We start from the raw sequence: 24,651 nt of genomic DNA, 5'->3' as shown, positions 1-24,651 counted from the left end.
ACCTAGTTGCTATTAAAAGTCTTTAAAACGTTTAATAAAAAACATTTAATTCATGCACTTGATGTTAACAATTCATTTGATCCGTCTTCATCTATTTTATATGGCAGTTGTGTCGTATTTGTTGATGTAGGTGGTCCTAAGTTTGGGTCTCTTGTTATGCGATGAGCGATCTGGAAAGAAAAGAAAACAATAATGGTTTGAAGAGCTTTTGTTAAAAAAGAGCTGCCGCAAAGTCAGCAAGTCGAAAAAAAAATCTCATAAGCCAAGGCGCAGACCATCGATTTTTCGTCGGCCGATAGTTTAATCGGGCAGTTGATTAGTAAGTATGGGCATGTATCTATGGAAGTGCGCACAGGCCCAACTATTGACCAACTAAAAATCGGTGGTCTGCGCCTAGGCTAACTCTAGCAAATAATTTTGTAAATGGTTTTTAAAAAAGGAAATAGATATTTTTGATCAGAGCATGATGGGATGGGATTCTGAAGCGATTACATCGACGTTGTGCTTTGTTTCGTTTGAAGTTCTCACTATAAGTACAGTTTATAATTGACTACTTACGGAGTTAAATTTATCAGGCTCGTCTTCATCACCCTCTTCGTCGTCTTCATCTTCTTCATCAGTTTCTTCGTCTTGTACCTTGTGGTTATTCTCTTCATCTTCGTGTTCCATTTCATCTTTTTCCTCCAGAGGTTCGAAGGAGACTTCCTTATCTACTAAATCTGTAAAATAAATTCAGTCAAATCTAGTAACTACCATGCAATTTCATTAGATTTATTTCATTCTTATTGACCTGAGTTGCAAATTTTTCTTGATCTAACAAGTTTCGTCTTTTATTCCGTGCGTTGGTTGCTATTTTTCCACATTCGCTCTTCTTTAATTTTTAATTGTTAGACATTATAATTTTCTTAATTATCTACTTGGACACCGTCTCTTGTTTACTAGTTGGTAATGCATTTAATTTTGATAGAAATCTTGTTACCTCTGAACCGCAACGACCCTCTCCTGATAAGTGGTTTGTCCTCGTTTGCCATTTCCACCACGACTGTCGGTATAACATCTATCGTTACACCGTTGGACTTTTTTTCGCCATCTTTGTTGGCCTCTCCTTCATCTTTGTTTAGCTGTAATTAAACGTAGCATGAAATAATAACAAAATTGTTCAATTTTAATGCCATGAACTCAGATCAACGAACTGAAAGACCCTTGGCGTCTTAGAACGAGGAGAGACGACTCCAAATAAAAAGAGAAAAGGCACAGATTTTACCTGTAAAAATGAGACACTCGGTTCTTGCAGTTTGATTGCTTTCTCTTTGTTTCTCATGATATTTTCATCTGTTTCCTTTTCTAGGCGAAGTTTGTGTGCTTTGTGAGTTCTCCACATCTACAAAAGATAAGTGCATTATTTTTATAGCTATACATCAGTAAGTAGATAGGCAGATATGTACCATCCTAGACTGCATCTAACTTAACTCCAGGTACGATTGCGGTCAAATACCCGCCTTGTCCTGCATAAAAAAAATACTTACATGTGAACCACAATAGCATAGTCCAAGAAGGAATATGACTATGAGAGCTATGAAGAATTTGTCAGTGTTTTCTTCTTCTGTGTCTGGCTGTTGGTACAGAGAGTCGTAAGGGATTCTGGACGGGGGATCTTCGACCCAGGTTTTATCTACACTCTGTAATTGGAAAACATTTAGTAAATTAGCGAAATATCTAGGTACATCTATCTAGTTCTAGAAGAAAATAAATAACTCAAATTCCTCAAATCTAATTCTTCAAAGAAGAAGCCTTCGTCCATCAGTGAAGGTCATTTGGTTGAAAAGAACGAACTAAAAACGACTCACAATAAGAAAGCTCCCATTATGCGTAGAGCCAAGCTGGTCGTGCTGCGGCCAGGCTTCATCGAAGTCTGCTGAACACTGTGCGCTGCGAACCCCTTGCGCATTCACAGCGTTCACTTTCTCAGAGTCTGATCCATCCGTGAACAGCATGTATTCTTCTAGCGGCTTCATTATGTAGTCGTTTATTTCTACGAAGATGTCTGTGAAGAGTAATGATTCATTGAAGTAGTAATCAGGTTAATATTGAGAGGTATAATTTACGCAAATACTAAAGAAATGTAGAGCGTTGTTTTATTTGAGATGTATTTGCTACCTCCTCGAGGTCTTTCAATTCGATTGAGTAAAAGATTCTATTGCAGAAAGGAGCTCAAAATTAGATTTTATTTCAAGCCTATTTATTGAGTCTTATTGGTCGAATTTCAATACATATTTAGAACGTTTAGGTATACGTAGTAGAACAAAATTATTCATAAAATTTTTTAAACATTTTTGAACTCAAAATCACTTCTCCAAAAACAACAATTTATTCAACTTTTATTTTGCATACATACAGACAGAAAGAATATTTAATATCAAAATTCACTTACTGGACAGACATCCATTGTACCCTTTGTAGATGATCAGCCTCGGGTCTGTAGTATTGAGGCCTCCTATCTGAACCTCGTTGGACCCCACGTCGTTCACTTCCCAAAGACCTTGAGGTGGTAATTTCTCTAAGGGAACCTCTATTCTATCTATGAGAAGTTTTGCTTCTTGACCTATTCTTGTATAGTAAACTGTATGTCTAGCACCTAGAAATATTGACTTTATTGAATTATCTATAGCGAAAAAGGTATTAATTAACTTATTTTTAGATTTAAGTATACCATTTAAGAAATTCCTATTTTTCACTTCGGCTCCATACGCCGATTCTTCGCGATCCTCTTCAAACTTTAAGTAGCCGTCTTGTGTTATTGCCACTAGTAAGTAATAACTCCGCCTACAATACAATTAGTTCATCACTTATTTATACTTTTAAAGTGCAAAAAGATTAATATGAAATTGTGCTACTTACTTATTCTCAGTTTGCACTAACAGTAACACGGTGTTTTTCTGTCTTAAATCGTTACTTGAAAACGCCAATTTAATTTTGACCTGCAAATAATTATTACCATCTAAGTAACATTTTTTGGTACTTAGTTGTAATTTGTATGTCATCCGTGTCGTCCACGCAAATTACCTTAGAAATAGGTCCAGGAAGTGCAAAGTTTCTCTGCAAGATACTTTCTCCATTAAATTCAGCTCCCTTTTCTTCCATGCAATATTCTCCAAAGTAGCTGGTAAGCTCGCAGTCACAACTGCTTTCGTGATTGGTAAAGTCTTCAGTACAGATGCCTCCATTCTTGCAAGGCTCTGAGTCGCATTTCATGTTGCATTCTGCTAAGACGCCTAGAACTCCAAAATAGAGATACAAGTTATTTGATTTGATGGTATTTTTTTATCATTGTAAAGCTTGAAGACATTATAGAATATTATATTGTTTTTTACTTTCAGAATCTTAAGAATAACAAGATTTGTAATGACGCACTTAATATTCTTCAACTGGTATCAGAAAGAGGCGCTTAAGCGAGTAATGAGGAAAAAGATTAAACATTATAACTAAGTAACTATAAAAACTAAACGATGTATTTTAAGGAAAAGATGAACAACCAACAAGTTGGCATAGGTACTTTCAATTTACCTTGACCTTGATCCACCTCCTGTTGTGCTTTTCTAGAGAGATCTACAACGTGGTCTGCTATTTTGAATCCTCTAACGCAGCCGACGTATCCCCCTTGAGGAAGAAGATTGGCTCGTTGTACCAACTGGAGGGATAAAGGGTCAAATCCACCGAGATTCATTTGGAAGTAGTCAGTTGGAGGCGCTGGTGGTCTTTGTGGACGGATGACCTCTAGAAGTTTAATTATTGGGTGAGTTTTTTGATACACCTAGTTCAAATTGTATTGTGATTAGATATTTCTCACGATTGAGACATGTAGAGGCTCCTTAAGAGCAAAATATTTGACGATTTGTAAGAACTATTTAATAGTCTATACAAATAAAGAAATTTTGACTTTTGACTTTGATTATTTTCAATATTACCTAAATCAGGATTAATCCAAGGCGTATTTGTGTAGTTCGTCAAAAGTTTAGGCACTTTATTAATTGTAGTGTTTTGATCGTTCACATGTAGAGTAGTTGTATTTTCAGTTCTGATGATAGCTATCTGTACACTTTCACCTTTGTTTATTTTCTTGTAAGTTACATTCATTTCTACAATTTCGTCCTCGTGATTAAAAAGGTATATTATTTGAGTGCCGTTGTGAATGAAGAGATGAATGAAGTTGTTGAGATTGTCATTGGCATACAATACTATCGAGTTATCATCGTATGTTCTCAAATTCATCAATACATTCTCCGTCATCATTTTCTTCAGTCTTTGCTTTTCAGCTTCTGTCGTGTTGTCTACTAAGTAATTCTTCTTTAAGTATGATTCCTGAGTTTGAAATGTTAATGCTTTGCTATTTATGTCTGGAATGTTAAATTTAATTTTTATTTTCAATATTTCACTTATCTTAGTTACAATGATTATTGATATCAACCTACTTACTTTCTTCACAATGGTTTCCTAAATGTGCCCACGGATTCTTGCAAATACATTCATAGCTGGACCACAGTTCTTTACAGATAGCCTTATTCTGACAAGGATTTGGTACACAAGAAGGTTTACAATCCTTAATAATTTCCGATAGATGGACAGACATGTAGCTATAAATGTCGAGAATTTCGCCGTTTACTACTAAACCTCTAAAGCAGCCGATGAGACCTTGATGGACAGCGGATTTTTTTAGATGTTCCCTGTAATGTTAAACAATGATTTTAAAATAATTCACGCTTTTTTTTGTTAAATTTTACAAAGAAGTACTTACGCTGTAGCTCCTCCAATAAACATAGAGCCCTCAAACGGCCCAAACTCTTCTTCCTGCAGCAAATTCAACATTTTTCGTTCCGTGTTCAACATAAACCGTACGTGGTAGAAGTTATAGTCGATCCAGATCTTGTGCCATTCGCCTCCGTTTAGTTTTCTTTTGGAGTTTATTACTAGCTTTCTGGTAGTCCCCGTATTAAGAGTGAAATTGAAGGTTAGCTCGTGTTCTGAAAGAGACTCAGCTTTATTAGATAATCCTTTCATACCTACATACTGACTTATTTATAACATAATTCATACCACTAGTTAACGCGACCATGAACGATGGATAATTAGGTCTTATTGGTGGCTGAAAAAGTAATATGGCACTGGTTCCAGTAGTCCTGAAACTGAAAGCTATATCCCCTTTCCTCCAGCCTGGCACTTCGATGTAAGATTGTGAAGTTGTGAATGTCACTACATAGCGTTGAGTATCTGAAAGAAGATAATATGTTTTAGAATCTGCAATTTCAAGTACCATCATAATTAAAAGAAAAAATCCGCAGTATCAATATGTTGTTTGAAGATAGAATAAAACTACAGAAAATGTAGCAGGTAGATATTTTTGCTATACGAGTATAGACAGAAAATCACTCACTAGTCTCAACGCATTCTAAAGGCCCCAACGTGATCCGTCCTTGAGCCTCCTCCGTCAAGTCTTTCTGCTGCAGGAAGAACATCTCCGTAATTCCCAAACTCTTGGGGTCCACCAGGACCCCTTCGTCAGAATGCCACTTGTTCTCATTTGCGTCACAGTTGCAAGACTGTGTAGGGTTGACGCAAGTACCGTTCACGCCACAAGGACAGTACCCTCTGAAAAATAACAGTCTGCGCGATGTAAAGGAGAGATCACAAGAAAATTAGATCTTATGTATGGCGTAAATAACAGTTGAAGATTCCGGATGAAGCTGGCTCCAGCTTCGGACTGATCACTTTTCACTAGTTGCTGACCAATAAGCTTTTCTGTGGTGGGTAAAGAAATATAGATGTGATTTGCAAGAAATATCTGAATAATCAGTGTAATGACGAGACGAGATGAATAATCATATACATAAAAAAAATCATAATATATCCTAAATATCAAAAACCTACCTCTTCACTTTGCCAAGAAAGTCGACGGTATCGTTCGAAGAGGATATGAACCAAGTAGCGCTGTGCAGTTCCAATGGTGCCATGTTGCAGTCATACTTGATGTACTGGCGGCAGTACAAGGAGTGGGATATTAACTCTTGTAACATCTCGGCTGTGAACTCCCGATACTTAATTTTGAAGCTGAAGTCTTCGCCGGATGCTGAACGAACGTCCTACGAACAGAAAAAAAGGGTTCAAGATTTTTCGTTGCTAATTTTGATGAACCGTACCGGACAACGCAACGTGGGAAATCCACCCACAAGGTGGACTGACGACTTGATAAAGGTAGCAGGAAGGCGCCGCTACCAACCGTGCGATGTGGAAGTCATTGGGGGAGGCCTATGTACAGCAGCAGTGGACGTCGTTCGATGATGATGATGAATTTTGATAAAGAGCATCTTGCTTGACTAAAAATGTGAGTCTCTTAAGAGCTTTATATCACTTGTGTGCAAAACACGTCTTAACCTTACTTTCAGCTGGACATAACTGAACTTAACTTTCTTTCTTTGATGAACTATTGTATTACTTCTATTTACTGTAGTAGAAGTCAACTTACAACTTGGCTAGGCAGGTTATGTTCCACGACGGTGGTGGACGAGTCGGCTTCGATCTGGAACTCGCACTTGACGTGGGCTGGTGGGAAACGCCCGTTACCGTCGATGTCTATGAGATAGACGTCATTCCTCGTGTAGCCCAGTAATGCTAGCTCTTCGCAAGTCTTTCGGAAGGTTGCGAAGTGACAGTTCTCGCCAATGTAGCCTGGGAAATGATTTACAGCTGATTTGAGCGTAAAAACAATATTTAATTTGCGTTTTAATTGTGATAGAATTGATAGAATATACCGAAAGAGCAAAATGGCCTCCGATGGTAGCTATGCTCTTTCATATAGTTAGATAAATTCATTGACTCCAGCTACCAAAGGTCAAAATTACTTAACTTACCTGATAAGTTTTCATCTATGAAGTCTTACATTGAAAAGATTATTGCTGTACTTAATCTAAATGTATTGCGATGAAAGGGAGGAACAGGTATTTTTAATTTTACCATGATTATTTCTTCTTCATAGGATTTTCTGGACCTCGGACTAAGCTGAAACGCTAGTGTAAACAAAGAATCCTAAATGCATTTGTTGCTCCACTCCTTCTTAGTCACATGAAACCTAATGCTAACTAAGGTCAAGGCCCATCAAATCGTTTGATTATTGTTAACTTGTTGTGTCTCGTCTAAATGTAAATGAGAGACTTTACACGTCTAGTGAAATCTGATTTTGAATGCTTCCTTAATTAACGATGTAGTCGCAAGGACACAGAATCCATATTAATATTGATGCTGATGAACTTTTCACCGGAAGTATAGCGCGTATTTTAAACTAGTTATGATGATTATAAGAGATCTTTAGATTCATGATTAATCTGTTTCGATCATAAAAACATTTTGTTCTCACCGTCATGCAAAATTTGCTCCAATTTTCAACTTTTACGCTTAGGAATCTATAAATCTGTCGATGAGATTGTAAACTTTATTGGAGTGAAATTAAATACACACAATTTGTGAGAGAATCGGTCTTAGGTCGCTGTTAATGACGAAAATTTAGAACTGGATGTTTCCAGACAATCAAAACTTTTACCTAGGTTGGTTCTGGCAGATTAGAATAGGATCTTTCCTACTCTTGCCTGTGGTTTATTAGTCTAATAAGGATTGCCGTACGCGGGCTTCACGCCATAGACACTAAATGCCGCCACCGGCCTATTTACAAATATTTTCGTGTGGCGGCGTTGACGCTGGTGTTCGCCAAACGCGGGCTTAAAGCCCGTGTTCGGCGACCCTTAATGACTTATTGGAGACCTTCATAAACAAATTTGTTGTGACTAAATGATTTTACTTGGACTCACCAGTATTGTCGCAGTTGCAGATGACGCGGTCCATGCTGACGGAACACACGCCGCCGTGCTCGCAGGTGTTGGGTCCTCGTAGCGCCAGACATCAATAGCCACTTCACCAACCACTAGCTGACTGAGCTCACTGGACTCACCAGTGTTGTCGCAGTTGCAAATGACGCGGTCCATACTGACGGAGCATACGCCGCCGTGCTCGCAGGTGTTGGGCCGCGTGCATGGGTCCACGTAGCGGCAGTCGTCAATGGCCACTTCACCAACCACTCGCTCCGTGTTTATTACGAATCTGATGACAGACATGAGAGCGAATGATCCATTTTGACCCAAGATGGTCATCCAATGATAAAAAATAAAAATGATAATGACGATGATCCAATGACCCAGTGAATTTTCACAGTGAATCAAGACATACAGACAGACGATGAGTGAGGCGTGAATTATCTAGTTATTATTGGAAATAGAGAACATCTGATGAGGCAGCATTTGGTAACATAAACCCTGAGTAAGTTAATCGTATGATATCAAGTCAAAATTCAGCAGACTCAAAATCAAAATCAAAATTATCTTTATTTGTTTAGACTAATTAAATTAGTACTTGCAAATCGTCAAATGCTCTTAAGGAGCCTATACATGTCTCATTCTTTTTTTTTCCCTACCAGCGCTTCGAGACAAACATTTGGCAAGTGCTGAGAAGAAGCGCCGCAACAAACTCAGTCACCACTGTCTGCCGGTTTGCCGGACTGCAATATAACATGTATAAATCAAGGCAAAGATTTTGTAATGAATAGGACAAGCTACTTTTAGGAACGTGTATTTGAGTGGCCTGAAAAAGGGTTACAAAGAATTTGAATAAATAATTGATGTAGTAAGTAATAGAGTTCCGGATTCTGACGAAGAACAAATCAATACAATAATTTGGAATATGTTACTCAAATTAGACTAAAATCAATTCTGTGTAAAAAAGCCTACCTTGTACGTAATTTGTCCAATAAAACCAGTTTTACGCTTTAATTGGGTCTCAGGTTCAGATTAACTCAATCGAAACGAAATTAAAAATCATCGGCAAGTAAAAAATGCATCGAGGACAGAAGGAAGTAATTCTGCGGGATGACTGTTTTCGTAAAAACAAGATAGCATTTAAAAAGTTCTACAATGGCGCAATTGTCTATTCAATCGAAGTAATAAATTGCCTTAATGGTTACGCAACGGCACTCTTATCGGAGAACAGTTAGATTTTTCATCAGAAGTTCCATTGAAGTAAAGACTGAATAAGAATACCTGTGTGTGCTCTTGACTCTACAAAAAACTGAATGTTTCAAAGAAAATGTCATCGAGGTATCTAGGAGATCGATCTTAGATTTATCTTCATCGACGATCAGGCGACGTGCGATCGTTAAGTTTCGCTATTATAAAACTCTAAGAAAAATAATTAAAGCACTTGCCTCGGTTCTATAAGAAGACCGTTTATCTTGATGTTCCTCATGCATCCAATCAATCCTAGATTGGCGGACTTGAGACCACTCCCAATAACAATTTTATCTTGTAGCTGGAAATCCAGACCTGCAAATACTGGTCACTTATTGAAAAAGAAAAGTACCTTGTTATTAGGTAATTTACATAAACTGTTAGTAACTATACTCGTAGAGAAAATAGATTGGTGTCTTGTAGCCTACTTGTAGACCAATAGGTACTATTAGTTATAGGCTGAAGAATATGAATATTATTACTATGTATGATCTAAACAGCCATGAAAATAGTGAAAAGTGTCGCAAACTTTCAGAAGAAGTTAAGAAGAGAACAATTTGGGTAAATTTGGTTGGTCAGCTTATGTAGGAAAACGGATAACCTAATTGAAAAATAAGCAAAATTTAATTAGGAAGTAGGTAGGTAGGTTAATATTGAATTAAAAACCGACGATAGATATTTCGACAGTTTGTCTAGAATGTTATTTAAACTCGTGTCTGTATTAGAGATATCCGAGACAAAAATTGACTTCACCGAAATAATTTCGGATTTTCGAATTTTTTCTTTGGCATCTACCATAAAGTGATGACAACTTTGGCCATAAGTAGTCATAGGAAAGTTAGCTGTTTAGGTCAGAAGTACATTTTCATAATAGGTGTCTTACCAAACATCTGCGCGTGTTTATTGTGATGGTCGACGGTAAGCTTGATGCGCCCCTTCCTGTAGTCCAGCTCTACATTGTGCCAGTCGTTGCTCACGTTGAACTTGACCGACTTCAGCACTGTCACATTCTTGCCCACGTCTGGGACTAGTTCGAACCTAATCTCTTCTTTTATCATGCGCACCTACAAAGTGCATTTCCAGTATTTTGACATAAATCCTGTTTTCAGTATAGTAATCGTATTGATATAGAAAGTAGACCAAGAATAATTTGGACTCATTAACACATACATTAATACCAGTTTTTTAATTGGAGTTTGATAGTTACAACGGAAATTCAAGTAGTTAGGGGTTAAACCTAACTAAATAATAACATTTACACGCACGTTGAACGCTAGTTTAAAGAGACATTTCCATACAAAACGACACTTAGGCTGAGTTGCACCATTTAACTTTGACCGTAACTTTAACGATAACCGGTATTTTTTGTATGGAATTTAACGTATTTTTGACGTTTGTCAAAGTTAAAGTAAGATAGTGCCCAGCCTTAGAATTGCGTTCAAAGTCCATAAACTCCTTTGCGTAAACAAATAATTCTTTCTTATTTATTACGCGTTACCATATTATTTTCGCACGAACCTAAGCACGAACCTCATCAATAAAGATCGATGGTATGGAAAGCGAATAAAATGGTATAGCACCCAAAGCGTTATCGATATCTAAAACTAAAAAGCAAGACGAACGCGAATCGCTTGGCAACGCCTGTAACTCAAAAAGATGCAGCAAATTAATTTCTCAACGCACTATTGATTCGAATCCTTCACTTTTCCACATTTCGACTGATTTTTACGGTTGCTTACGTAATTTTGCTATGGATTTTTGAATCGTATCCAATTCAAGAGCATGGTAATCAGGTACTAATTTACTTTTGTGGGAAAGTTTATTATTTTCTGCGAAAGAAAGCTCTCCGTTGTCTGACTCTACCAAAGACACAATCGTATTTTACATAGAACAATCAGTTTTATCATCATTCATGAAAATCAATAAGAAATGTGAAATGCATGAAGCTATATCAATTGATTTAATAACAGTTGGACACAATGCCAAAAAACTTTCCATATTTCATTGAAACACTGTCGTTAAATTCTCCACATGGCCACATGAAGAGAGCGGAATAAATACATTAAAAGCAAATAACATAAATTATGACTCCTTACCTCCCAATAGCCTTGTCCCGACGTGATCTGACTGTAAGCCAAAACAGCCATATTCTTACTCGTCTTAAAGTCAAATATCAGGTTGATGCTGTTACTCTGATTCAATGGCCACCATATATGGGACGTCGCAAAAGGATATGTGATCGGTATCACCTCTATATCAATCTCTTCGAACTCCGCATCCAGTACGCCGATATAATGCACTTTAGTGTTGTTCTGCTTCAGCTCGTAAAGGATAGAAACGTCGTTGTAATAAACATATTTCAAGTTGCCAGCGAAATTGTTGAACGACTTCAAGCCTTTCATCTTGTGGAGATCTGGCCCACCGCATATGTAGATCTCTGGGTCGATACACACGTATCTGGTGTCTCCAGGGACCTCGTAAGTCTGAGTTACATCGTCTAGGTACACGTTCACTGTTTTCTCTTGTAATATAACTGTGATGTTATGCCATCGATTGTTATTGACTTTCTCGCCAATATAATCCTCTACGGGCCCGTCGCCTAAGTCGATTTGGATGGCTACTTTTTCGTCGTGTATCGATAAAGCGATGTAATGGTGTTTGTCGTCAATCTGACCGCTGGCGTAAAACAAAGCTGAGTCATCGAACCGGGTCTGAAATGATTTATTAATGAAACTTTGAACACTCCTGCAGTTAGTTGCATGTGCGATTATTCTGTAAATATTAACTAAACATATGAGGAAAACATATTTATTAATTTGCAAAATCTACTTTGTATTGCAATGTAATTTTTATGTGAAATTTTGAGGAGGGATCCTTTCCATCAAGTGTCCACCATTATGTAAGGTGAGGGGCATAATAATAATGCTACTTATTTACCCTAAAGTAAAAGCTGTCATGCTCCTCCCTAAATATGGTAATAATTGAAAACAACCTCCCACATTTCGTCTTTATTGACTTTAGCATAAAGGTAAAATTTAAAAAGAATTTATGTTATAGTGACGTCGAAACACACCTTTTTAGTCATAAATTATTTCAACGGTACGTCTAGACACATTTTTTTGTCTTCATAATTAGTCTCAGTGGGTTTCATATGTTTTTTCTCTTTTACGTCTGTGTTAGAACCTTGGTAATAATAACTTGTATAATTTCGAATAGGAGAGGATAAGTTCAAGATCATCATTGAATTAATTAAGAAACTTCTAGTAACTCCTACAAGTTACTTTGAATAGAATTTGAGAAATGCTCAATTATTTGAAATGCAAAAATATGTTTTTGCATTTTGCAAGACTTACTTAGAGTTTGTTTTACTACTAATACATTTAAATTTATATTGCTTCATTTACTAATTGGTATAATATTTTATTTTACCAGTTTCAATACTAATAATCTAATAAAAATAAATGTCATTAAAACCCAACTTTTTCTTAATAACAGTCTTTCGAAGTAACAATAATGCTTTATCCATCTATAATGCTTTATTGACTGGACTATAACGATTTTTTTTCAAAATGATGTTATAGTCGGCAAAGTATAAAACATATTTTAGATTATGAAATATGAAAACCCAAATTTATAGACACATTATCGAATAAAATTAAATATGTTTGTATTTTATTGTAATTAACGTTAATTAACGATTAGATTATATTTTTAAATAAACAACTTGAAAAAATCGAATTGCCTAAGGAATCGAACCCACGTTTATTTAAGTTTGAGAAGTGACTCTGATTGCTAAAAAAATGTAATAACGATTAATAATTTATATTTTTAAAGTTGAACGTCTTTTTTTTATTCACAACGAGGAAGCTCTTAGCCTGTATCACCTGATGGTAAGTGATGATCAGGCCGAAGGTGGAAGCGAGCTTCAACCGGAACTGGCTATCTTACCTCTAACAGTCGGAACACAACAATGCTGTTTTAACATTGTTGTTATGGCGACAGACTTAGGTAAGATGGTGGTAGCTAGCCAGGCGGACTTAGAACAAGCCCTACCACCAACCAAACCGAACAGAAAAATCTGCCCCCACTGGGAATCGAACCCGGGACCTCTGCGTCTGAAGCAAGTAAGACCACCTTACTAGTAGACCACAGAGGCGGTTGGTCATGATCATCATGGTTACTTAACACAAGTTTACCTTAAAGTGCAAGCTGACTCTGGTGCTAGTAGAATGTACTCGATCCTTCCAGTCGTACACGCGGTAGGACACGTAGCTGGACCCTCGTAAAGTGAGCACTGTAGCGGCTGAATAACAAATAAAAACTTTAAGGTATTCTAGATGTTGGCCAAAGATTACATTGAAATGGAAATAATAATTGTAGTCGTGGTAAAAGAACTTTAGGTAACGTGTGAGACGTGGTCGCTTACTATGGGCCTCATAAGAAGGCTCAAGATCTCCCAAAGGGCGATGGAGCGTGCTATGCTCGGAGTTTCCCTGCGTGATCGAATCAGAAATGAGGAGATCCGTAGGAGAACCAGAGTGACTGACATAGCCCGCAGAATCGCTAAAATCAAGTGGCAGTGGGCGGGGCAAATAGCTCGTAGAGCTGATAGCCGGTGGGGCAGGAAAGTTCTTGAGTGGCGACCAGATAGTTACTTAAACGGAATTTAAGTACCCAGAATGGGTGTTTTCTATGTATAATAAGTATGTATTTACAAAAAAAAAAGTATTTAAGTATGTTTATATCCGTTGTCTAGTACCCATAGTACAAGCTTTGCTTAGTTTGGGACTAGAAGCGCAGTGTAAAATGTCTAAGGATATTTATTATTATTATTATTATATTATTAGAATATATATTTTTTTAATAGTTGCAAACATAAACTTTGTAAACCAAGTGTAACTACCTTCTCCTGAAACTGCAATGATGCAACAACCACGTACAATCGCACAGCGCAATTAGTGAAAGTGACAAGTTTTCGACACAGCCTATGTATGCAGATACCGCATTCTCGTATTTGGTATTGTGGAAATACTCGTACTTATTACATTTCAAAGTGGTAATGAATGTTACAAAATAAAGTAACGGATTTAATTAGCTTGTAACATAGTGTGGAAATTGCAAAATTGTTAAATTACCAATATGTTTGGTAGAAAACTATTTTACAACTATTTTGTTTCGGATTGAAGGGCAAGAGTGCAATGACTGGCACAAAAAAACGCAATGTATTGCAGTTTTAATATTATCTAATCTAGGATAATATGCGATAAAGGATCAATTAATGAAAAATTAAGATCTCAAGAAAATCTACGTTTCGAAATAGTGTTTCTCCTTGATGTTGAAATATTACATTAGCGGTCACATCTTGTGGTTCCATTGTTATTAATTAAAATATGACGGTAACCAAACTAAAAATGATTCTCTGTCTAAAATGATGTATATTATCCATATAAAGGATACGTTCAGAAAGACTTGTATAATGTAAGGTAATTATTTGTTTAATACTTAAATGGCTTATTCGTGTCAGCATTTATATCTACCGAAAGTTTACTCACAGTTGCGGTATAATGTAGGCCAATTACTTAAATGATCTCAATCTTACTGATCGGTAATTGAGTTAAAACAATGCCAACACCTGTCAAATTTAAAACGGGCCTTAATTGCATAAAAATCTGATAAACATTGTTAATTAAACTTTCCTTATTCTTTCATTATCTTTATTTTACTGGTCTAATGCCCGTTTTCACCATCAATCCGTAATTTTTAAGTGACCCCTTTGAAAATAATTCCTGTTATGTGTACCATTAGGGGTCACTTAAAAATTAGGGATTGATGGTGAAAATGGGCATAAGACGAACAGGTCCTTATTTATAGACTATGTTAATAATCACAGTTTAGTATGATAATAAAACCGTCAGATAACCACTTAGATTTCTACGTTATCTGCAACTAAACTTCGTTAGGTTTATAGCAGTTTTGAATTTCGTTATCCTCACTTATAGAGAAAGTAAAGATACAAAATATCCAGTTCTACGGGATCTAAAAAGTATTTATTCCTATAAATATTTAGCATTAAGTTTAAGCTAAGTAGGACAGTATTGATAAAAATAGCAAAAAAAATATGAAAATGATAGACATAGAGCTTTATTTAGGCTATTTTCGACACATCTTGACAAACTTTCCCCCGGGACAAACTTGACCTTCATTGGTTGGGTTTTTATTGGCGGTCAAGTTGTAGATCCTGGCTACACAGGAGTTGCAGCGGTGGGTACGAGAGGTAGGAATAGTCCCGCACTTTATACAGGGTGTTAGGTAAATGGGTATATGAGCCGACACTAGCCCATGTTAACATAGGCATATAAATTTATAAAATCCGATTTGTATAAAAATTAAAATAATTCTAATGAAGATATAAATTTTCTGACTTCACCATACCATTTATATGCCCATGTTAACATGGGCTAGTGTCGGCTCATATACCCATTTACCTAACATCCTGTAGACCCAGGCAAAAGTAACAAGGGGTATTTGCCCATAATAAGCACACATATTACAACACCTCTTTACCATCAAATGAAATAAAAATAAATAAGTAAAATAAAAATAAATCTAAAATTAAAAACACTTACTGTAAACATCGCAAAGCTGCTCCTCATACAACGTCCCGAAGCAGTCGCATCTGTACCCGTTATACTCATTGATACATCTGGACCCTTCGAAGCAAAGGTTCTCCATAGTCCTGCACTTGTCTATGCAGCCTTCTTTAACATTTTCGTGCTTCGTGGCTATAAGGGGTACTATAGGGAGAAGGTCTGATGCAGCCTTGCCAGAACTTAAAACCATGTCGCTGATACAGCCGACGAATGATTCTATTATGTATTTCACTCCGTGAAGCTTTTCTTCTGAACTAAGACCTAGAAATGTTTTAGATTAGAAGGTTTTCATGAATTATTCACCATTACCACTGAACTGTACTGTACTTGCTAGTATGGTCAACAATTCGCATGGTTAACGTTACTCTTATTAGTGATGCTCTCTTCCTCGATTATGTATTCTGTGCTATAATATACATTAGAGGTAAGTACCATTTACAAAGCGAATTGTTGACCGTACCATCAGGGGTGCAAGTACAGTGGTAAAGTAAAAAATGCATGCAATTTTTGTTATATCTTAGACATCAAAAATATTGGCCACAATATAATTATTAAAATGACACCAACTTAAATTTAATAAAAATACTTCAAGAAAACAAAAACAAATAACAAAACGAAAAAGAAACAAAAATAGTGCAGTAAAATGTCAGAACGAACGTAATATAATTTTATAGCTTAGCAACTGGAAGCGCGCTATTTATGTTCTTTTGTTGACCGAAGAAATCGTAGGTGGCACTTAAGACATAAGCCAGCTGAATCATAAGATACAAGGAAACATACATACAAAGAAAGATAGTAATAAAGTTTAAGAAAGACTCACCTCCGATAAGTATGACGGATGTTAGGTTGTCCGTGATTCCGTAATTTGTGTCGAAGCTTAATCCCTGCAAAAATAATTTACGTAGTTTTTATTTACATTATAATTTCATTATGATGATATTAGTTTAGCAAATAATTTACTTGGGACAAGATTAAATTCCTCAGTAAATAAACTTACTTATCTAATGCTAAGGCAGTGGAAAAGAAACATTAATTTCCGAAACCTAGAAAGACTCTTGTCTTATTCTGTTTGTCTCTTTACCTTACTTGATATTGTTAGGCTGAGTTGCACCAACTTACTTTAACCGTAACTATGACAATAACCGGTGCTTTTTGTACGGAGTTTGACGTTTGTTAAAGCCTAAAGATGGTGCAACGCAGCCTTAGTGTTAGGAGCCCAGAACTTTAACGTAAGTTAAGGGTTAATGTAAAAGTAGTTGGGAGCTAATAAGCGAATTTCCCGAAAATAAAAGAATTTTCTTGCAGATTTTTTACATGCAGATAGTGACATACCTTTAGATAAACTTCTTCTTTCAAGTGGTCGACCTTAGCAATGAGCCGGGCCCCGTGGACATCTATGGTGACCACCACGTTATGCCATTGGTCTCTATTTAGCGCCCTGCCTACCGTTACTGAAGTAAGGTGCTTGCCAAATACGTGGACCACTGGAAAAGGGTAAAGTCAAAGTCAAAATTTATTTATTTCAAATACTTACTCACAGGAAAAAAAGACTAATAAAAAAATTTTGCTCTTATGGATTGTCACGTTCTCATAATCTTTGTACCCTATCAGAGCATCCGGTAATCTTGATGAACTCTAGAAGCTATAGAGCTATTTATGTAACTTTGTGAAAATGTGGTTATTGCGACGCGATGTATTTGTATTGTCACTTTTATTTGTGAAAAAAATAGTGAAGATTTATTTATTTGTCCAATGTACTAGGTGTCTTCGTGGTGAAAATACCTACTAAATAAAATATGAGTAGGACCGTGGCTCCTCCCACTAGCTGGATCGACTATCTGGTGAAGGTCGCGGGAAGCTCTCTGATGTAGATAGCGCAGGACAGGACGTTGTAGAAATGCTTGGGGGAGGCCTTTGTCCAGCAGTGGACGTTAAGAAATATATTTGATGTTATGCTTCAACCTCGCGATATTTTAACGTCCTCGTTAAAATGTATAGCAACGGATGCGAAAAAAAATGTATGTAAATATAGCTCCGAATAAATTAAGACATTTTAAAACATGACGATTTTAAAACGGTTTTGTCCAAGAATTATAAACACAAAGGACAATAAAAACGACCTAAAAGACTTGACCTTTAAGTTCCCCTTTCTCCACGATCACGTACAGAGCATAAGGCTGCATCTTGAAGACAGGATTCTTAACGTTGTGGTAGACCAACAACCCGTGAGGAAGTCGCGTGCGGAACTTGAAAGAAATCTCTCTGCACAACCTGGTTCAAAACATAAAAGACATTATGCCCCCATAAATTATACATAGGGTGACTTTGCAAATAGCTGCCTAATTTTTAGGAGTCAACTCCAAATCAGTAACGATCGATTTACGTAAATATATTTTTTTATATTTAATTATTTATATCCTCTGCGCGCGGTTTCAAAATTGGCACACGTCGATAAATAATGTTACTTCGTTCATAGAAAAACTCGTCCACACACAGTTAACTGCAAAGCTTAGTAGACATTCCCTTAATTTGGCAGACTCATTATTTATCAAAAAATAAAAATACGTCGTCGGATTTATGTTCTTAGGGTTATTTATAGGTCAGAAAAAAATATAAAAAAAATCGGAACTTCACCAAATAGAAAAAAAACAATGTTCATCCCGATGAACACTGCCAAATATACGGAGAATTTTAACTGTTCATTGGGGTGAACATTGCCAATTTAGGGTAGCGGCATTAAATTAAAATAATTATTCATATAAAAAGTAAAATTTATATTATTTAACGCTTTTTGGTGCACAAAATAGTAAGAAATTAACTATTACCATACAATTTTGGTTGATCGTTGAGGTAAAACAATGTTTAATGCTTTTAAAGAAAAAATCATAATTTTTTGTTAATGTAACTTAAAAGTGGACAAGTCGCACTAAATAATAAAAAAACATATCCCACATTTATAAAATATATTCTTCAGGGTTTAAATAAAAAAGTAAAAATGATTTTAATCAAAAATATTATTTGGAACTACAAACTTTGAATCTGCAAACAACCGCTAAATTAAAATATGTAATTATTTTGCATGAAAATTTAGAAAACAATTATGTCCACTTTTACCAGTAACAAAACATTATTCTGATATTACATTTCATGCAATATACAGTATTAAGCTGCCAACATCCCAAACAAAATAAAAAAATCCTCTAAATAAAGAAATTAGTCCACTGAAATAAAATTAAGCAAAAATAAACGTTTCATAGCCTATTTGACAACGTTCACTGGGATGAACAATCAAAGATTATTAGTAATTTGGCAATGTTCACTGGGATGAACACTCGACTTTGACCTGGTATAACATGGCTTATTTATTAAATGAGCATTGTAAATCAATCAAGTTATTAAGCATGAACACTATGCAATACGTTAAAACCACTGTCATTACTCAATTATAATAAAAAACATGTAAAGCTTGAATAAACACCTTGACACTAAAGCCTGGTCTTCGCTATGGCCGGCATTTTGGCTAAAATTAACACTTTCAGACTGTGACTAGCACATAAAAATATTTTTCTACCAAAACTTAAGTATATTTTCTAGTGAAAAAAAAAACTTACCAGAAATTAAGACATATGCACTCGGCATATTATTTTTTTCAATTGAATGTTCATCCCAGTGAACAAAATCAAATGAAGGGTTATGGTGCGTGAAAATAAGCCTGAGCCTTTACAACTTAAGATATGGGCACCCGTGAATTATAAATATTTTAATTATTTATTTGCGAAAAATATGTACCACGATTAAAAATAATTACGATAAAGTTCATCATTATCATCATCATCTCAGCCATAGGACGTCCACTGCTGAACATAGGCCTCCCTCAATGCTTTCCATGTTGCCCGGTTGGTAGCGGCCTGCGTCCAGCGCCTTCCTGCTACCTTTATGATGTCGTCGGTCCACCTTGTGGGTGGACGTCTCACGCTGCGTTTTCCGGTACGCGGCCTCCACGATGAAGTTCTATTGTTGTATAGACCTTATAAAAAAATTTTGGCAACTCTTTGCAAAGTTACCCTGTATTTAAATCAGCCTTAATACGAATTACGAAAATGTTATTTATACTTTCGAGCGTAAAAGTACGAGCAATACGCAACGAGGGCTCCTATATTTTTATTTTGAAATCGATCGGCACAGTTACAGTGAAGTTTTGGAGTCAGGTTTATTTATTGCGAAATATTACTTATTCCATTTATCGGTTCTTTACAATAATTCCAATTATTATCAATTGATTGGTATACTAAGAGTAATTAGGAAATACATGCAATCAATTTATGTAGGTATTTTAAATACCTAAGTGGTGCCAACTTGAAATAATTAGAATGTATTTAGCCTTAATTGATAATGATTTGCCTCAGAAAGCAGATATAAAGATCTTGTTTTGATTTAAGTCACGCTAATAAATCTAGAGATGTAAGAATACTGTGTAATTAATGGTCATAATTAATCAATGTACGCATCTGGTATTAACTCGTGTTATATCGTATCTTATATTTATATCCATAACCAATATTTCCTTTTTAATATTAGATTAGCTACTGAATTTGCAATTTAAGAGTTGGGTACTTATTTGAAATCATTTACCAATTAATACCCTTACTAATAAAACTTACACGCTCGTTGTACAGTGTTTTAAAGTGACGTTTTGTATGGAAATGTCATTTTAAAACAGTGTTCAACAACTGTGTAACTGGGGTAAAACTATTTTTTAAAAGTAACATCAACTGTACTATCACAGATAATATAATACTAGGTACTATTATAGAAGCAATAAGGATCTTGAGTATTGAGTAAGACTACATGATTCTCATCTTAATAAGTCAACTAGTTTTCTATCTACGTAGATAGTGTTGCTTTGATAAAAAAATAAGTCAATTAGTATGTTGGCAAATAGTGACGTTATAGGCTCTATAAAATCCTCAGATCTGAGATAAAATCTAATAAAGAAATGGTTCGAACCCTATATTGATTTCGCGAATTATTAGGTACATTTAAACTTAATAAAACGCACTAACCTGAGTTGGAACCTCTGTATAATATCCCCATCCAGCTGTATAAACGTATTGTCCTTAGCAAACATAAAGGTCTGGTAGTACCCAGACTCCGCGAAGGTCAGGAACCTGTCCCTATTGCTTGGAGGTATCGGAGGGATGACGGTGGCGTATGTTGACGTTGAAATGTTGACGGTGGTGGCTGCTGATGACGTGGAAGTGAGAGATAGTGTTGTTGGGGGCTGAACTGGAATGATGGTAAAGGAAAGAGTTAATAGTACGACCGCTACACCTAATAGAATATTGATGTAGGTATAAAATTGTTTTATTAAACTTCATAAACAATTGAACCCATAATTGAAAACATCTTAGGCTGAGGTGCACCACCTTATTTTAACCGTAACAATAACCGGTGCTTTTTGTATGGAGTTTGACAGATTTTTAACTTTTGTCAAAGTTGATGTATGGTGCATAACCGGTGCTTATTTGTATGGAGTTTGAAAGATTTTTGTCAAAGTTGATGTAACATGGTACAACTCAGCCTTAGAGACTGTAATGCCTATTTTCACCATCAATCCCTTATTTTTAAGTGACACTTATGGTAACATTTAACAGGAATTTAGTTTTCATAGGGGTCACTTAAAAATTAGGTATGGTGAAAACGGGCATAACCCCTTTATTAATAAAAGCTACACCCTAGTTGAACTTTGGCTTAAATTGTCATTTAGTATGGAAATGTAATTTTAATCCAGAGTTCATCCTAGGTGCATTTTTTTATTAATAAAAGGTAAGATTTTTTCTTGCTATTAACCTCAAATTGCGAAATAAGATTATAGAGACAATTCGATCTTTGTTTGAGTAATTTTTTATCACACTACCTAACTGAAACAAACGCTAACCTAGCTACTGAAACAAACGGACTCTACAATATTGACTAGTAGATATTCTAAATTAGCGTCTACAGTAGGTATCGTAATTTTATATGATTAAAAGAATACTTACATATCACATGAATACAGCAATAATCTTATTTTATAATGCAGATAATAATAATAATATTACAAGTTATTTTAATTCGAGATGCGTCTTTAATGTGTACATAGTGGTTTTAATATTTATTTTACAGCCTTCATAATAATGTAAGTGATTACTAAGCAGTAATTTTTCCCACCGTTGTTTTCCTTATACGTGTAGAATTATACTCGTATTGTAAGAAGAAATAATTATTATTGTTTAAAAATTGTAGTTTTTTTTACCTTTTTCTTCAGAAGCCAAATCCACCGGCAAACTGCTTCTAACATCAGCTGTTCCATAGAATATTAAAAGTATGATCAACTTTATTCTTCTTCTTTGCGACATTGCTACCATCTTGCTCGATTGCGTTCATTTATCTGAAATTTTAACAAGCACATTTGAATTTTTGTCATCAGTGAAGACAAAGAAGTAGGGAATGAGTCACTACAATAATTTTATCCGCATATCTTTCATCATACGAGACAAACACTCTTAAGCTTTATTTTGTTGTTATTATAGTCGACCAATGGTGAGTTCCAGGAGTTCTCCTAGAAGAGAACTCTCTCGCGTTTGTGAGATTAGTGCCCGTTTTCACCATCAATCCCTAATTTTAAGTGGCCCCTATGGTAATACATTTACAGGAATTTTGTTTTCATAGGGGTCACTTAAAAATTAGGGATTAATGGTGAAAACGGGCATAGGAGACTTTAAACGCCAAATTCTGGAAGCGGTTGGAAATAATTAGAACAGGAACAGGTTCAGTTTATTGGACAAGGCTTAACAAGTCCAGCAGAAAACTTGTGAAAAGTGTAGTTGGTATACTAAGAAAGAGGATCGTTCGTGCCTACTTTGTAAATTCTCCATGTTTGCCTTGCTTTATGTAGGTACATGTAGTTTGAAGGCAATATCATTATGGGTAAAATAACCAAATAACAATCTTGACCCACTAAAAAGACCCAATAAAGTTGTCCAAATAAAATCGAGTGTTAGGATAATTTTCTCAAAAACACATCCGCTTTCATAATCCGCACATTGGAAATTGAATCTTAGAATATCAATGTTAGAGCTTAAAATCGTTTGAGCAAACACCACGCGGGTATTAAGCGGAAACACGGAATCAGAGTGTGTGGTGTGGGCCGGCTAAAAAGCCACCAGTATAACTGGAGCCCCGATGTCTCGCACCATTTACAAACTTGTAAAAGGAAAGAGAAATTGTCACGTGGTAAGGGGTCTCTCGTAACTGGTCGTGCAGTACGACTAAATTGGCTCAAGTAACCGCCGTTGTCTCGAGAAGTGGCTTTGCGTTGACACATCGGTTTTAGAGTTCGACTCTGGATTCGACATGTTTGAAAATCACGATTGCCCTTAAACGCAAATTGGACTTTGCAAGCCTGTTCTGTTTACATAATTAATTTTCATACAATTCACTTTAAAGAGCAACAGTTTAAAGGACATGTCTAAGTTTATAGAGTTCTTTAAATACACAGGTACCCTAAACAGTTTGAAGGTTAATAAATACTTACACAGTAACGAATAAAACCTATAAATTAACTCCCAATCACGGCACTAACAATAAAAATAATCACAGGTCACTAAAACTTCGAGCATTTTACGAGCAGAAAAAAAAGACGATCGGCTGGTTTTCCCGCGCTTTCCATGTTTTTTTTTCTGCGCACTGTTGCGTTTTAGGTTACAACCTCTTCGAGAAGGTTTGAGAAAAAAGGTTGAATGGAAAAAATATTCCTTGGGTTGATTTTTTTTGTAATCAGCCAGGACGGTTGCTAGTCCCCCGACTGCCGCGGCGCACTGAGGAGTTTAACAACGTGTAATAATACTGACATTGTCCTCGTGGGTCACAGTTCTCAGGGCCAGGATACGGTGCGGAGCGGAGAGAATAAGCGGGAATAAAAACAAAAGTTATATATGTATTGCGGTATTATCACGCGTGACATCCAAAGAAATGATAGAGCTCACTATAGTGATTGTAATTGACTCAGTAATTCAGTATAGGATTTTTAATTACATTATTGAAAATCATGAAAGGTAGGTAAATTCTATAGCTAAGATTACTCTTAAACTCTACTATATTTTGCATTAGTACATAAAGTGTAATAATTGTAAAATACAAATATTTTAAAGGTAAGTACTATTATGCCACGAAGGCGAAAAAATATAACATTTTTTTATTTATTTTATTCGTTACTCTGCACCCATATTATTCATTGGAAAGTTACTGTGTGTTCTCACTGTAAATCTAATATCTATTTGACATTGTCTATAACATAATGGTTACAGATGGATGGCCGCGTCACCGTCAGTAATTTGGCTTCAAGAAGTTGGACCCCAGTAACATTCTGGGAACACAATCAAGAAAAACACTTCTAGATAAACTGTTTTAGCTATTTTTATATTAATTTAATTTGGGTTTTTACTCGTACGATGAAAATACATTGACGAATGGTAATTACTATATCCTTTGGCCCTTTGTAATATGTATTATTCCACACAGCAATTCGTATTTAAATTGTGCAATTGAATGCGCGAATTAAAACTTGCTTCAAAGAAGTTATTTTCAGAAGAAGTAATATTATGTATCAACAGTGAAATGATACAATACTTGTAAAAATAAGTACAGGTCTTGTTATGGGCTACTTTGGCCAGGATTTTTTTAGATATTGAATTATAAAAAATCTGGCGATCTACGTCCTCAACCGACATCGAAAAATCATGTCTCTCAATCTTCACGAAATGCAAATACTAATGGAAAAACCCGGCAGTTTTATTAAAGCAATTTGTTTAAAAATAGCCATAATAACACCGGATTCGATACTAAGGATGCGCCTGAAG

The 24,651-nt window shown here is 35.8% G+C and overlaps 1 protein-coding gene across 7 annotated transcripts; it reads right to left on the bottom strand.

The window, feature by feature from the left end:
* Positions 1-26: 26 nt before the first annotated feature.
* axo (axotactin) lies at positions 27-23,596 on the bottom strand. Of its 7 annotated transcripts, none has more exons than XM_028316107.1 (30): positions 23,328-23,596; positions 22,047-22,181; positions 20,815-21,037; positions 17,886-18,022; positions 17,084-17,235; positions 16,572-16,635; positions 15,728-16,012; positions 13,298-13,404; positions 11,198-11,812; positions 9,985-10,165; positions 9,299-9,425; positions 7,994-8,142; positions 6,518-6,720; positions 5,923-6,134; positions 5,429-5,658; positions 5,092-5,265; positions 4,793-5,018; positions 4,474-4,721; positions 3,966-4,394; positions 3,565-3,774; positions 3,064-3,281; positions 2,899-2,978; positions 2,711-2,823; positions 2,432-2,635; positions 1,848-2,044; positions 1,527-1,679; positions 1,265-1,381; positions 980-1,121; positions 559-719; positions 27-170 (listed from the first exon to the last, which is right to left on the bottom strand). In XM_028316107.1, the coding sequence occupies exons 2-30, from the start codon at positions 22,156-22,158 to the stop codon at positions 51-53; spliced, it is 5,589 nt and encodes a 1,862-aa protein (XP_028171908.1). In that variant the 5' UTR covers positions 22,159-22,181; positions 23,328-23,596; the 3' UTR covers positions 27-50. The 7 variants fall into 7 exon arrangements, with proteins under 7 accessions (XP_028171908.1, XP_028171909.1, XP_028171910.1 ...); XM_028316108.1 differs by having other exon boundaries at positions 3,064-3,278; XM_028316109.1 differs by having other exon boundaries at positions 3,064-3,272.
* Between the last annotated feature and the right edge of the window lie 1,055 nt (positions 23,597-24,651).

This window comes from Ostrinia furnacalis, unplaced genomic scaffold (genome assembly GCF_004193835.3).
Source record: "Ostrinia furnacalis isolate ACB-3 unplaced genomic scaffold, ASM419383v2 OfSCF5438, whole genome shotgun sequence".
Lineage (NCBI taxonomy): Eukaryota > Metazoa > Arthropoda > Insecta > Lepidoptera > Crambidae > Ostrinia > Ostrinia furnacalis.
The sequence above is the reverse complement of the archived record's forward strand: the minus strand, read 5'-3'. Positions and strand labels throughout refer to the sequence as shown.